The sequence below is a fragment of the Pteropus medius genome, unplaced genomic scaffold (genome assembly GCF_902729225.1).
Source record: "Pteropus medius unplaced genomic scaffold, Ma_sr-lr_union100, whole genome shotgun sequence".
Lineage (NCBI taxonomy): Eukaryota > Metazoa > Chordata > Mammalia > Chiroptera > Pteropodidae > Pteropus > Pteropus medius.
In genome coordinates, this window is record NW_024344370.1 from 10,783,234 (window position 1) to 10,797,324 (window position 14,091).

General features: G+C 33.4%; 1 protein-coding gene and 1 pseudogene across 6 annotated transcripts in view; one reads left to right on the plus strand and one right to left on the minus strand.

Annotated features, from left to right (window-relative positions):
- LOC120608233 (A disintegrin and metalloproteinase with thrombospondin motifs 6) overlaps positions 1-14,066 on the minus strand; it is a 289,732-nt gene extending 275,666 nt beyond the window's left edge. Inside the window, exons 1-5 of one of the 6 annotated variants that reach the window (XR_005654357.1) lie at positions 13,942-14,065; positions 11,865-11,915; positions 8,116-8,266; positions 6,317-6,373; positions 2,878-2,950 (exon numbers count right to left, since the gene is read on the minus strand). Coding sequence is in view for 5 of the 6 variants with exons in the window: in XM_039870050.1 (XP_039725984.1) it covers positions 2,878-2,950; positions 6,317-6,373; positions 8,116-8,232 (247 nt within the window). In the remaining variant the exon portion in view is untranslated. Of the gene's footprint in view, positions 1-2,877; positions 2,951-6,316; positions 6,374-8,115; positions 8,267-10,690; positions 10,839-11,000; positions 11,036-11,864; positions 11,916-13,765 lie in introns of those variants that run through there. The other 5 variants (XM_039870050.1, XM_039870051.1, XM_039870055.1 and 2 more) reach the window with 5 other exon arrangements.
- Positions 3,323-3,437, plus strand: LOC120608365 (uncharacterized; annotated as a pseudogene).
- Positions 14,067-14,091: the final 25 nt, after the last annotated feature.

A 14,091-nucleotide genomic window follows, 5' to 3' on the forward strand; every position in this document is an offset into this window, starting at 1 on the left:
AAGGATTGGAAGAGTTAATACTGTTAAGATGTCAACAATACCCAAAGCGGTCTGTAGATTCAGCGTAATCTCTATCCAAAATCTCAGTGATATTTTTTGTGGAAACAGAAAATACTAAAATTCACGTAGAATCTTGAGGGACCCCAAATAGTCAAAACAGCCTTGAAAAGGAAGAACCAAGTCGTAGAACTCACATGTTCTAATTTCCAACTACAAAGCTATTGTAATCAAAACAGCATGCTACTTGGCATGGAGACAGACATACAGACTAACATAACAGAACAGAGAGCCCAGAAATAAATCCTTACTATATAGTATATAGTCCAATGATTTTTGACAAAGGTGCTGAGACAATTCAATAAAGAAAGGACCTTCAATAAACGGCAATGAGAAAACTAGATAATACACATGCAAAAGAATAAAGTTGGACCTTTAATTTTTCTTTAAATTTGAAAATTTCTACAATTTTTTAAAATATTGACAAGTAAAAGTCTATTATAATAAACTAATGGATTAGGGATAAATGCCTAAATAGGGTTCAATATTTAATGACCAGCTGTATGTAAAATCTGAAAAAAGAAGAATCTAGAAGTACTCAAATTTATGGCAAATCAGATTCTACTCAGTGGGTTAGGGAATGAAGACCAGTTCATGAATCTGAGGTATCTGTTGAATATTTTGGAAAAGATGTCTAGAAGGTAGATATATATATAAGTGTGATGTTACAAAGAAGTCTGGTTTGGGTATATAGTTTTGGAAGTCGTTATGGAAATTGTCTCTGCCCCCTCCCCTGCCCCCAGTTCAAAAGGTGAAGTCCTAATCCCCAGTACCTCAGAAGGTGACTGTATTTGGAATTAAGTCTTTAAAATGGTAATTAAATTAAAGCGATGTCATTAGGGTGAACCTTACCCCATTATAACTGACATCCTTATACAAAGAGATACAAATGGGTAATCATGTGAAGACATGGGGGAAAAAATGGCAATCTATAATCCAAGAAGAGAGGCCTTAGAAGAAAACAACACCTTGATCTTGGCCTTCTAGCCTCCAGAATTGTGAGAAAATAAAGTTCTGTTATTTAAACCAACCAGTCCATGGTACTTTGAGATGGCAGCCCTAGCAACCTAACACAGAAGTCATTAATCCATATATAACACATAAAAACAGAAGCAGAAAATATAATTCAAGAATAGCATTTAGAGTAAGAAGCAAAAAGAAGTGAGTAGTCCCCTGGAGAACACCAATATTTTAACAGCAGATTATGAATAGCCTTTGAGATGCTCAATATAATGCTCAATATAGAGGCAATAGGATACACAGTTGGATACAAATTAAAATCACGATTGTATAATACACCTATCAGAAGTGCTAAAATTACCTCATCTTAAAATACTAGAAAAGGAAGAGCAAATAAGGCCTAAAGTTAGCAGAAGGAGAGAAATCGTCAAAATTAGAGCAGAAATAAATGACATTGAAAACAAAACAAACAAACAAACAAAAAACAATAGAAAAAATAAATACAACAAGGAGCTGGTTCTTTGAGAAGGTTAATAAAATTGACAAACCCCTGGCTAGACTCACTAAAGAAAAAAGAAAAAGAACACAAATAAACATAGTCAGGGATGAAAGAGGGGAAATTACGACTGACATCACAGAAATACAAAGGATTATGCAAGAATACTATGAAAAAGTATATAATAACAAATTTAATAACCTAAAAGAAATGGACCAGTACTTAGAAAAATACAATCTTCCTAGACTGAATCAAGAACTGGAAAATCTAAATAGACCGATCAGCAGTATAGAAATTGAAATAATCATCAAAAACCTACCAAAAAGTAAAAGTCCAGGACCCGAGGGCTTCACCAGTGAATTCTACCAAACATTCAAAGAAGATTTAGTACCTAGTCTCCTCAAATTCTTCCAAAAAAATCGAAGAGGAGGCAATACTTCCCAACTCATTTTATGAGGCCAATAATACTCTGATACCAAAACCTGGTAAAGATAACACAAAAAAAGAAAACTACAGACCATGAACACAGATGCAAAAATCCTAAATAAGATACTAGCGAACCAATACAGAAGTGCTAAAATTAAAAGACTACTAGGTGGTAGTAAGGATGTGGAACAATGGTGGACATTGGCATGAATATAGTAATTACAACCAAGAATGAGGAGAGTTAAAAGAAAGGAGATAGAGGAAGAGGAGAAAAGGGAAGGGAGACATATATGGAAAAAGAGGGTACGATCCATACAGAATACCATATACAGACATATATACAGCATAGAGAAATGCAGGCTTTCATAACAGAAAGTTATCTACTAATTGAGTGTTGTAACTACTGATTTTTAAGCCATCTATTTCTCAACTAAGGCAAAAACATAGTCTTGGTCAGACAAGTCAAAAGGCAACATACAATCTATGTAGCCCTTATATAAATAAATATCTAAAATAACTTTTCCAGTAGGTAAGTGTCATTAAGAAACAATTTACAGTTTTTGCTGTGCATCTAAGACAGTGTCTATGAGGATGAAATATAGCAATAATGTCTGTCTCTACAATCAAGACTACTACACTCTAATGTGAGACAGATCTGTTTATCTATAATAATAAAATAAGCATGAAATAATGTATATAAAAAAGTAAACTGAGATAGCTTCCTAATACCGATGGACTTTAGACAAAATCAGGAAGGCTAAATGGACACAGCCTTTGGATACAAATGAGCCAGTGCTGGCATCAATAAACGCTGCTTCCTGCTTATTAAAAAAAAAAAAAAAAAAGCTAAATGGAACTTGTAATTCTTCTTGTGATCATTGAATTCATTTGCCATCGATCTGTTTACAAAAATATAAACCTAAAGATAAGAATCTTACTTTCAGGAGTTTCTTTTTGCCATTGACTGAGTTCAGCAGTTAAACATTTCACTTGCATAATTAACAATGACAGCTATAAAAAAAAAAGAACAAGAGAATAAAACAAAATCATTTCTTGTGGAACATTTATAGCAACTCATAGATGAAAGTGTAGACAGTCTTAATATTTTAATACAAAGTCTTAACATAAACGGCTAATATGACATAACATAAAAAATTACCACTCCAAATTCTTCTTTAAACAACATTAATTATAGCTCAGAGATTGCCTGTTGTACCAGTGATATAGTATTAAAAAATGATCAATTCTACTTCATTCAACCGAAATAAAAGAAACTAAGTATATTAAATTTATTCCCTAAATTAATATTTCTTTAAAAAAATAGGATGTTATTTCTTGCCAACACTTTTTAGACAAATTTGCTTTAAAGATTCTCCTTTTTCAGTCTACGGCCAAGCCACCCTGAATGTGCTCGATCTCGTCTGATCTTGGAAGCTAAGCAGGGTCGGACCTAGTACTTGGATGGGAGACCACCTAGGAATACCAGGTGCTGTAGGCGTTAAAAAAAAAAAAAAGATGCTCCTTTTTCTCTCTATGCACTGTTGGAAAAATTGCAAATGTTTTTAGCTGAGAAGCTAAAAATAACTTTAAATACATAAATAGAAACAATTATAAAATGAGACTAGTTCCAAAGCCACACATAAAAAAGTTTTGCTCCTCAATAGTTAATAAATTGTGTACCCCTTTAGCCAAAGATAAATTAGGATGAATATGTTTCTGATATTAGGTGGCTCCAATCACTATAATTTTGATCATTACAAATCTATGTGATAAATCTGTAGCCTGATTAGACCATAAAGTTAAAGTATACTTAAAGTTAAATTTCAGAACATATTTTATCTTCTCTATATAATTATTGGTGGCCAAAGAGATAAAAAATTTCACATTTCAAAAATGTGAGTATTACTATAATATTTACACTAAAAGGATACTACTGTCTTTTTTAAGCAATTTTTGTGATACAGAGCAGGTAGCTCAAAGACTCTGCTCTGTATTTTATATATAACATTGCCTGTTGAATAGTCTAATTTTTGAAAACTTTATATAATTATATAAAAATGCATTTACAGGTGTTTACATTTTTTACCAAGAGAGTTTAACATTATTTTCTTATAATTAACAATATGAAAGTTTTTTGTTAACTATAAAGCAATTTATATTAAATATTATTACTAAGAAAGGATATCAAATTCTTAAGAAGCAGTTGCTAAACTAGGCAAAACTGTCATAATGATAAGGAATCCATATCACTTTTCCTCCATATATTAGGTCGAAATATATAAAATTACTGATATTCATTTTTTAACCTATTAAAAAACAGTAATTTCATACAGTTCAATCTCAAAGCTCAGCTAAGGCAAACACTCAAATTATTTCTGGTCTTGCTATAAAATTAACCCTTTATAAAAAAAAAATAGCAGCAGTATTGCTAAAGTTATTTAAACATCAAAATTTGAGAAATCCTGCCATTTTCTCATTTAAAATATTTAACTTCTTGCTTTAGAAAAAGAATTTTATGGAAGTTTTGAAGTTAATAGGTATGCAGAAAAGAATTAACCAAGTAAGTCTGAGATTATCCTTAAAGGCCTTCTTGCAAGGTTGACCCTGGGCTGGCATCTAAAAATTTGGATTTTGAGATGGTTCCCAACCTAACTGATAAGAGTGGCTCGCTGTGCTTAAATTGTTTGTGCAAAGAATATGACTGACACTGAACACCTGCTTTCCTTCTGGGAGCATTTTGACAACTGCTAGGTAGAGGATACCTACGTTACTACCCCCACAAATAATCTTAGGCACCGAGCCTCTAAGGAGGTGCCCTGGTAGACATTTCACACTTGTCACAACTCACTGGAGGAATTAATTAAGCATGTCTTGTGTGACTCCACTGGGCGGGACTCTTAAAAGTCTGTGCCCTGATTTCCTCTGTACTTCACCCCATAGCCTTTTCTCTTTACTGATTTTACTCTGCAACCTTTACATGTAATAACTCTCAGCCATGAGTATGACTAACATACTGAGTCCTGTAAGTCCTCCTAGAGAACCAGCAAACTGGGAGTAATCTTGAAGACCCTCAAAATGACAAGAAAAGGCATTTTGTGCATTCATTAGGTGTTATTATTGACTAACTCAGGATATTGATTATTTATACTACTTAAGTACTTTGTACAAGGCCAGTGTTTGGCTCACTACATGAAAATCATTCAGGAAACGTACGGTCCCTATCCCCAGTGATATAATTCAGTAGGTCTCAATGTCTACACTTTAAGAACCACATTTACCAAGGAAAACAGATGATGGCTTATTTACTGTATAATGCTTTTCTAAATATAATATTGTTTTATCTTGTATAAAAGAGCTCTATATTTACTGAGAATACAAAATTTTTTAAAAGATGGCTTTATTCTTTATCACCAGTTTTTAAAGATTTGATGTAACAGGTACTTCCAAAAGTGACAAATTAGTTTTTTCCGCTTTTCTTCTCTCATTCTAATTTTTATTACTACGCTCATAGACTATAACTTGTTTATATTGTTATAATTAATTAAACCCATTATGTCTTTTGATGCTCAAGTGATACTTTCAATTGGTTTCTTGTCTTCTGATATGCTCCCACCAGTTCTGGAGAACTTTCACCGGAATCATTTATATATCTGACTTTGTTCTTAGAATTTTTATTACTAAAACATTTCTACTAATAGCCACTAGACTGTCACTAGATTGCAGTCTCCTTGCTTTCCTTGTAAGATTTTTATGACAATTCATCTAGAATTTAAATTTATATAATGAAAGATGGAGATTGGATTTTATTTTCTCCCAGATAGATGCTACTTGTACTACTATCATTTATTAGCTAATTCATATCTTTCCCAAAGATTGGAACTATCATCTCCGTCATAGTTTAAATTCTTAATCTGATCCTTTGGAATATTCCTAAACCAATCCTACAGGTCTTTGATGATTAACATGGGTATCTTAATCTTTTTTCTTTTTTAAGCCTAGGGTAAAATCAGTTAAGATTCCACACAGATAGTAAATTAACTGTGGCTACTGTACCTAACACAAAGTAGAAAAGTCTTTGTTATCATTTTTAACAAGGTATTATAATAGCAGCCGATGAGTAATTCACTCAACAGTTAAACGTATATGTAGCTGTGAAAAGATAAGAGATAATACCCTCTTATTTATTTATAACAGCTTATGCAAAAAGTTTTAAAAATACTTCTCTTAAATCAGAAAGAGTACTTTCCAAATGATTAAGCATATGGGTATTAACAAAACTATTACATTTGTAATAAATGTAGATAGATACACTTCTTATCAAAAACACAATGAATTCTACTTTCCTATTTTCAGAAAGAAAAAAAAAAGGATTCATACCTGAGCATTTGAATCAGTGAGTGTCTCAGTTCCAACAAGCGATAACTTATTCTGACACTTGATTTAAAAAGAAAAACAAGTCACACACTATAACCCACAATTTTCTTCCCCACCCTTTATACCAGTCAGCATTATATTCCTCTAAAACAACATACAATTATCTGATATAAGAGAAGAGTTTGTTTAAATTCCTCACTCCCTAAGCAAGAGGATCAGGAAGGCATACAAACAAGTCTCTAAGTGAATATATTGAAAGTAAATAGGGATACTAGACTCTGTATAGAATAATATGAGCAAAATAAATAAGGAAAAAAACAACAAAAACTAATAGTTAATATGAATTAAAAGCTAGATAATGAGAAAATGGGGAATAAGACAGAAAGCACTGTAGAAAAATAACAGAAGAGGTAAGTAGTTAAGATCATAAGAAAATAAAACCTTCAGGACATTGTTTCTGTGCCATTAAAAAACTCCATAACCATTAATAGTGATTATATCTGAGTAAAACTATGGGTAATTTAAATTTTATTTGTGATTATTTCTATTTGCAGTCTCTACAAAAACAATTTTATATTTTAAAATGAAATTTCTATACTGAAAAATATCAAAAGCAAAAAAAAAAGATTATAAAAATTACCTGAAAATACATTAACAATACAGAGTACCAAAGACTTATGTTAAAAAAAAAAATTTTAGAAAAAGAAAAAAACAAAACAAAACACTAATTTGCCCTAATCTGAAACTTTACTAAGAACAGAATGTGAAACATGTCTGTGGCCTGTATCATACATTATGCTTTCTCAAGTAGAACAAATTTTTACCAACATATTGCAGTGTACCAGAAGTGATTCTATTTAACTAACTCAGAAAATGTACATATATTTCAAACAAGATTTTCTAAATTAATTCATATTTTCAGTCAAACTCCATCATTATGTGTTCTCCCAATTTCTATAGTCTCTGAGGAAATAACTCCACCAACCAACCACTGGCCCAAACCAAGAACCCGAAACTATCCATAACTCCTCCATTTCATGACTTCCAATTCCTTAATATCTCTTGAATCCATTCTCTCTATTTGCAAGGATTTGATCCTTCAGTACTTCTTACCAGGACTACTATTAGAGCCTCCTAAATGCTCTACCTGTAGCCTTTCTCTTCTGCATTCTATTTTCTTCAAAACCATGAGAATAATTTTCCCAAACTATATATCTTGTCAGGGCACTTTTTGTTTATCGTCCTCCCCATAGTATACACTCGATAAAATCTCCATATTCTTGTCCCTAATTACCTCTCTAGTCTCACTCCACAAGTCCTTCTCCTAATTACCATAAGTCATAATATTCTACTTGGGATTCTCTAAACTCTCCCAACCTTTATATATTTTGTTCTGCTTTGTATACTTCTCTCACTTTTACTGGTTACTCCTATTTATCCCTTAGAAATAAATTCAGTAATTATCTTTTTTAGGACGCTATCTTTGACCCTTTCAGTCTAGGTTTAGTCCTCCTCCTAAGTATAGTCTTTGCATCTCTACCACAATACTTCTAATATAACGGCTATTGCCTCCATTAAATGATAATCTCCTGGAGGGCAGGGACTACCATAGTTTTTTCTTTCTGTAGCTCATCTGGTATGAAGTTCCTTGAATAAATGTTTATAGAACTAAAAATTATATAAATACTCAAGATATAATGACTTTCAGAAATCAGCATAATTCCTTCCTAAGTCTATTATTAAAATAGAATTAAATCTTATAGTAATTAATTACTATATCATTTTTATCTTTTCATACTTACTTCTTCCATATCTTTCCACATTTCTTCACACTTTTTAATAAGTTCTTCTTTAGTATCTGCAACATCTTCTATATCTGTAGTACTATCCGGATCTAGATCTTGCTGTCTCACTGACATGTGTCTTGTGATTTTCTTAGCTTTATAAGAAAAACTAAAGTAAAAGATATTCATTCATTTAACAATATTTGTTGAAAATCTATTACCTGCCAGATACTAACCAAAGAGCTAAAGGTATAACAATCAACAAAATAGGTAAAAATCCCTCCTACCATGGAGCTTACATTCTAATTAAGGAAAACAAAATGCTTTTTAAAATAAATACTGTAGTATATCATATGATTTATATGTGCCATGGAGAAAAGCATGCAGGGAAGAAACAGGGAATGCTAAAACTGAGGCAATATAATTTTAAATAAGGAGGTCATATAAAGTCACTGGGAAGTTAACAATTGAGCAAAACCATGAAGGAAATAAGAGCGTTAGACATGGGAATACTTAGGGGAAGAAGCTACAGGCAGAGAGAACTGTAAGTGCAAAAATCTTAGGACAGGAATAGGACTGCCCGTTCCTAAAGCAGTAAAGCAGCCGCTGTGACTACAGCAGAGTATATAAAGTAGAGAACACAAAAGCAAGTCAGAGCGACAATAGCGATGTGATCATGTGGGCTTTCTAGCCACTTTAAGGACTTAGGCTGAGAAAAAAAGCGATTAGAGGAGCTTAAACAGAGGAATGACATGATTTGAATTATGTTTTAACAGTAAAATTCTGGTTAACTACAGCAAGTAAGGACAGATGTAGGAAAGCCAGTTAGAAAGCTATTATAATAATCCCAGCAATTATCCTAGACCAGAAAAATACTGAGGCAGTACAAAATGTCCAATTCTGAATATATTTTCAAGACTGAGCCAACAAGATTTTCTAATAGCCTGCGTATGGAGTGTCAAAGAAATAGAGGAGTCTATTATTACTAAAGAAAGTTTGGACCTAAGCAATTAGAAAGATGGAGTTGCTAGTTACTGAGATGGAGAAGATGGTGAAAAAAATAAATTTAGCAAGATGTGGGGAGATGTTAATTAAGAATTAGTTTTGCAAACAAAAACAAACTTATATATACAGACAAAGAATGATGGTTACCAGATGAGAAGAGGGTTGGGGAAAAGGCAAACTGGTAAAAGGGATCAAATATATGGTAACAGAAGGAAACTAGACTCTGGGTGTGGTGAACACACAATACAGTATACAGATATCAAATTATATTGATGCACACCTGAAATTTATATGTTATTAACCAATGTAACCTCAACTAATTTAATTTTTTGAAAAAGAATTCAGTTTAGGACATGCTAAATTTAAAGTGTCTATTAATGGATCTGCTGATTAGGCAATTAAATATACCTGTCTGGAGTTCAAGGGAAATTTTCAAGCTAGAATTTGAGAGTCATCACTCTACAGAGCCTTGAGGCTGGATGAGATCAGAAAAGCAAGAGTGTACAGATTGAAATGAGAAAAGTTCTAGACCTGGAGAGACTGAGGAAATAAGGAAGAACCACCTAAATAATCTGAGAAAGAGTATCCAGTAAGGTAAGAGGAAAATCAAGAGTATATAATATCCTAAAATCCAAGGTAAGAAAGTATGCAAGGAAGAAGAGATGAACTATGAAATACTAGAGTTAGGTCAAGTCAGATAAAAACAAAGAATTGACAATTCACTTAGCAATATGGATCGGGGACTTTATTTTCCAAAATAGTCATAGCAATATTTCAGGTTGTCACTCTCCAACCAGAGGCAGAGCCTATTTACTCTTCCCTTAAACCTGAACTTGAATTTCTGAATGTGTGACATAATCTTGCTAGATGACTGCTGCAAGTAGTAGTGGCTGATAGAGTCTGACGGCATGAGATTCAAATTTTAAGGATGTAGACAAAGCAATAAAAAACGATGAAGATGTCTACTTCATAACACCAAATGCAAACCAGTATAACCCACCCCCTGAAAATATTTTTATTCATATGAAACTTGAGTTTTGTATCGCTTAATCAATTTTTTATCAACAGAGAAGTTATAAAGGAGACAAATAGAGAGTTCTACCATATTCAGATTGGAGGACTCGATATTGTAAAGATGTTAATTCTCCCCAAAGTTGATCTATTGAATCTTCATCGAAATTCTGAAAGTTTTTGTTTTTGTGGCACTTGTCAAGCTGATTCTAAATTTTATATGAAAGTGCAAAGAGCCAAAAACAACAAAGACCGAAGAATAAGATGGGAAGACTTACCGAACCAGATGTTAAACTTATTATATCATGATAGTGCAGAATTAGCACATGATTAGGCAAATTAAACAATGCAACACAATACAAAGCCCACCTAGACTTACACATTTATGGAACTATGAAATATGACAGGTGGCAATGCAAATTAAGGGGAAAGAAGAACAATACAAATAGGAGCATATTTTATATACTATACTGTTTTTTTTCATGTATACGTATTTTGGCCCATATAGACCCCCTCATTCTTTTTAACAAAGCTGCATAGTATTTAAGGGGGGAGGGAAATAAGACTAAATATATACCTCAATCTTTATACCACTCCTCCATCCCTCAAAAAATCCAAACAGAAATCATAAAAAGGAAGAGGAAAAACATGGAAATAGGAAAGGCCTTTATCTTGGAATAGAAAAGGCCTTTCTAAACAAAACTAAGCAAAATCTCCATATAAAATTTTTAAGTCGACGGCCATGCTACCCTGAACAAGCCTGATTCCGTCTGATCTTGGAAGCTAAGCAGGGTCAGGCCTAGTTAGTACTTGGATGAGAGACAACCTAGGAAGACCAGGTGCTGCAGGAGTAAAAAATAAAAAAAAATAAGGGATTGTAAACTGACAAGGTCCTTGTAATCTGTGGGGTCAATCGAGGGTTGCCTCACCTAAAAAATAAAGAAATAAAATTTTTAAAACTTCTGCATGAACAATCATTAAAAAGTCAAAATTTAAAACCCAAAAACCTAAGAAAAATATGTATAATTTATAGGGCATCAAGACCTGAGTGCCTACAAATTAATTTTAAAAAATCATTAAAAAACTAAAAAAGTGATCACTACAAATGTCAGGAGGATATCAATTACTTTTAGAAAGAGGGAGGAAGAAGAAGACTGTCATTGGGATGGGCCAAATGGAAAGACTTCTGAGGTAATTATCAAACTTTTACTTTTGATATGCATAGTAATAAAGATATTGATTGACCTTATAATAATTTATAAATTTTATATTTATTTCATGTGGGTTTTTTGTATCTGTATTGTATTTTATAATAAAATGGTAAACAATCCAATAGAAATGGGCAAATGACACAAAAAAAAGAAAAACTGAGAAATATCTTTTAAATACAAAAAAAAAGCATTCTTAATCTAGTCGTAACTCATAAAAAAACAAATTAAATAAGTTATTTTTCATTCAGAGTAGCAATAATGAAAAATTTGGTAAGAAACAATATTGACAAGAGTATAGAACAAGAGGCAAGCACTGTTGGTAGACCAATTACTTTGTAGGATAATAAGCAACATCTATCAAAATTTTAAATGCATTTATTTATCTTTTGACTTAGGAAATTCTACTCCTAAGAATAATCCTACAAATAGATATATTTGCATATACAGGTATGCTTACTGTGGCATTATCTATAAAACACATTGTAAGTGTGAATTCTATAATCAGACTGTCTAGGTTTAAAATCTGGGTTTAATACTTACAAGCCGTGTGACTTTGGGCAAGTCACTTAATCTATCTGTGCCTCGGTTTACCTGTAAAATGAAGACAGTAATATTACTTACCCCGTAAGGTTGTTATGACAATTAAATGAGTTAATATATGTAAAACTCTTAGAACTGTGCCTAGCATATAAAGAGCTATCTCATTATGGTTATCAACATTACTATTAATTTGACTAGAAAAAGACTGGTTAAATAACCTGTGCCATATCTAAAAATGTTTACACCAAACATCTTCCTTGCTAGACACGAAAGATACAGTTAAGTTCACAAAGCCATAAATAGTCATCAACAATTTTTAAACATTTTTAAGCAAAAGTCAAATATTATGTAAATGTTTTACATATACCTCAACTTAGAAATTACATGCAAATTGATCTTTCTCTACTTTGTAGAGTACTAACCAATGAAATACATTATCAGTATGCCAAAGTAATGCCAAACTGTGTGCATGAGTATGTAGATAGGTACTCAATAACTGAGCTGGAGTGACAGTTCAATGGAGCATTAGAATACAAATAAATAAAAATGTTTTTAAGTGTTTAACTTTATCTCTTTCCCACATTTTGTATCCTTAAATCTACCTTTCTGGAAACAGAACAAGTCAACCTTTCAAGGTGTTCAGTCAGAGGTACTCTAATTGCCAATTATTTATTGAAGAACCATACTGCTATATTTGGGGATACTATCCCATACAAATTTTAAAAATCTAATAGTAAATTTAAAAAGTCCATACTATTATTGGAAAAAGGACTAATATACATAAAATAAAATAATAGAAGGTACTCATACAATTCTATACTACATTCATTTATCCAACAAACATGTTCTTAACGTGTGCCATTTGTCAGACACCGTGGCTATAGCTGGGTAGGTGAAAAAGTCTGTCTTCACGGAGCTTACATTTTCACCGAGGAGAGCCAATATAAACGAATGAACAACTAAATATCTAATATGATTTCAAGTAGTTAGAAATGCTATGATGTGGTAAATTATACCATACAGACTGCTCATGCTTTCAGAATTCAGAATAGAGACGATTAGAGAAATCTACCTGGAAGAATAAGCGGCTTCTTAGTACAGTGCTTGGTACATAGTATTAGCTTACTACTCGTTATCATTTTCATCCTTATTCTCATTCTTTTTGCCATAGGGTCTAACGGATGAGAAGCGGTAAAGGTGAAGGCTAGATTTGCTGTGGAGATGCTTTCAAAGCATAAAAACATAAAACTGGAAAGCAAGGACGAGCATGGCAAATTCAGGAGACATACACGAAAAGGGTACTCTGATTAGAGAAGGCGGCAGAGAAAAAAAATGAGACTTGCTAGGTAGGATGGGCCAAATAATGGGAGTCATTAAAATTAAAAACCGAAAAAAAAAATCTTTAAAAAGTGTTCGTTATGTATCTGGTGTCCACCTCAAAGCAAAGCAAAGATTTATCTGGTTTGAAATAGGCAACCAGGAAGCTGCTGAGTATTGTTTTGAAAGCAGTGTTTTAGGAAGATCATTTTGACCAGCTATATTTAACGGATAAAAAGACGATAAATTTTGTTAGTTTTTTTCTTTTTTACCACAATAAATTTCTTTTCTTCTTCTTCTTCTTTTTTTTTTTTTTTAAGAAGAGAGCTGAAACCCAGAAGGCCGCTAAGAGATGGATGCCTAGACCTGGGTGAAGGCATGAGTGAATGGTCCCACCGTGGGCTACTTAGATTTCTTGGTATGGCTGGATCTCTCCCCCAAAAAGTTACAAGCGCTAACCACTGTCTTCAGAGAGTGTGTGAGAGACCCAAGATGCTTAGGGAAGAAGAGATGTTTGGGGCACTTAAGGGAGGAGGCCCAGTTAACCAGTTCCTTCAAATCTCCACCCGTCTTTCACTCCTAACCTGCTGGATTCTAGAGCCGGAAAAGAGCGGCACTCAAGGCCCGGCTGGACGTCGGCTATCCAGTCCCCCAGAGGTAAGGGTCTCACCAATGTGGCTGCAGCTCTACATCCTGGGAGATGCCAACCCCAGTGACAAATGCAAACCGTTACGGCGCTGCCCCCCTGCCCATTTCTTACCACTAGGGAGCCACAAACTTCCAGAACCCCTTGGCCTACTGTAGAAAAGCCTTCCCGGCCCAGGACCCGTGCGCGCCTTGCTTGCTGGTTGGATCCACCGCAGCCAATCCCGAAACTCGCTCAGCCGCTTACGCAAAGGCTGCGCCACTG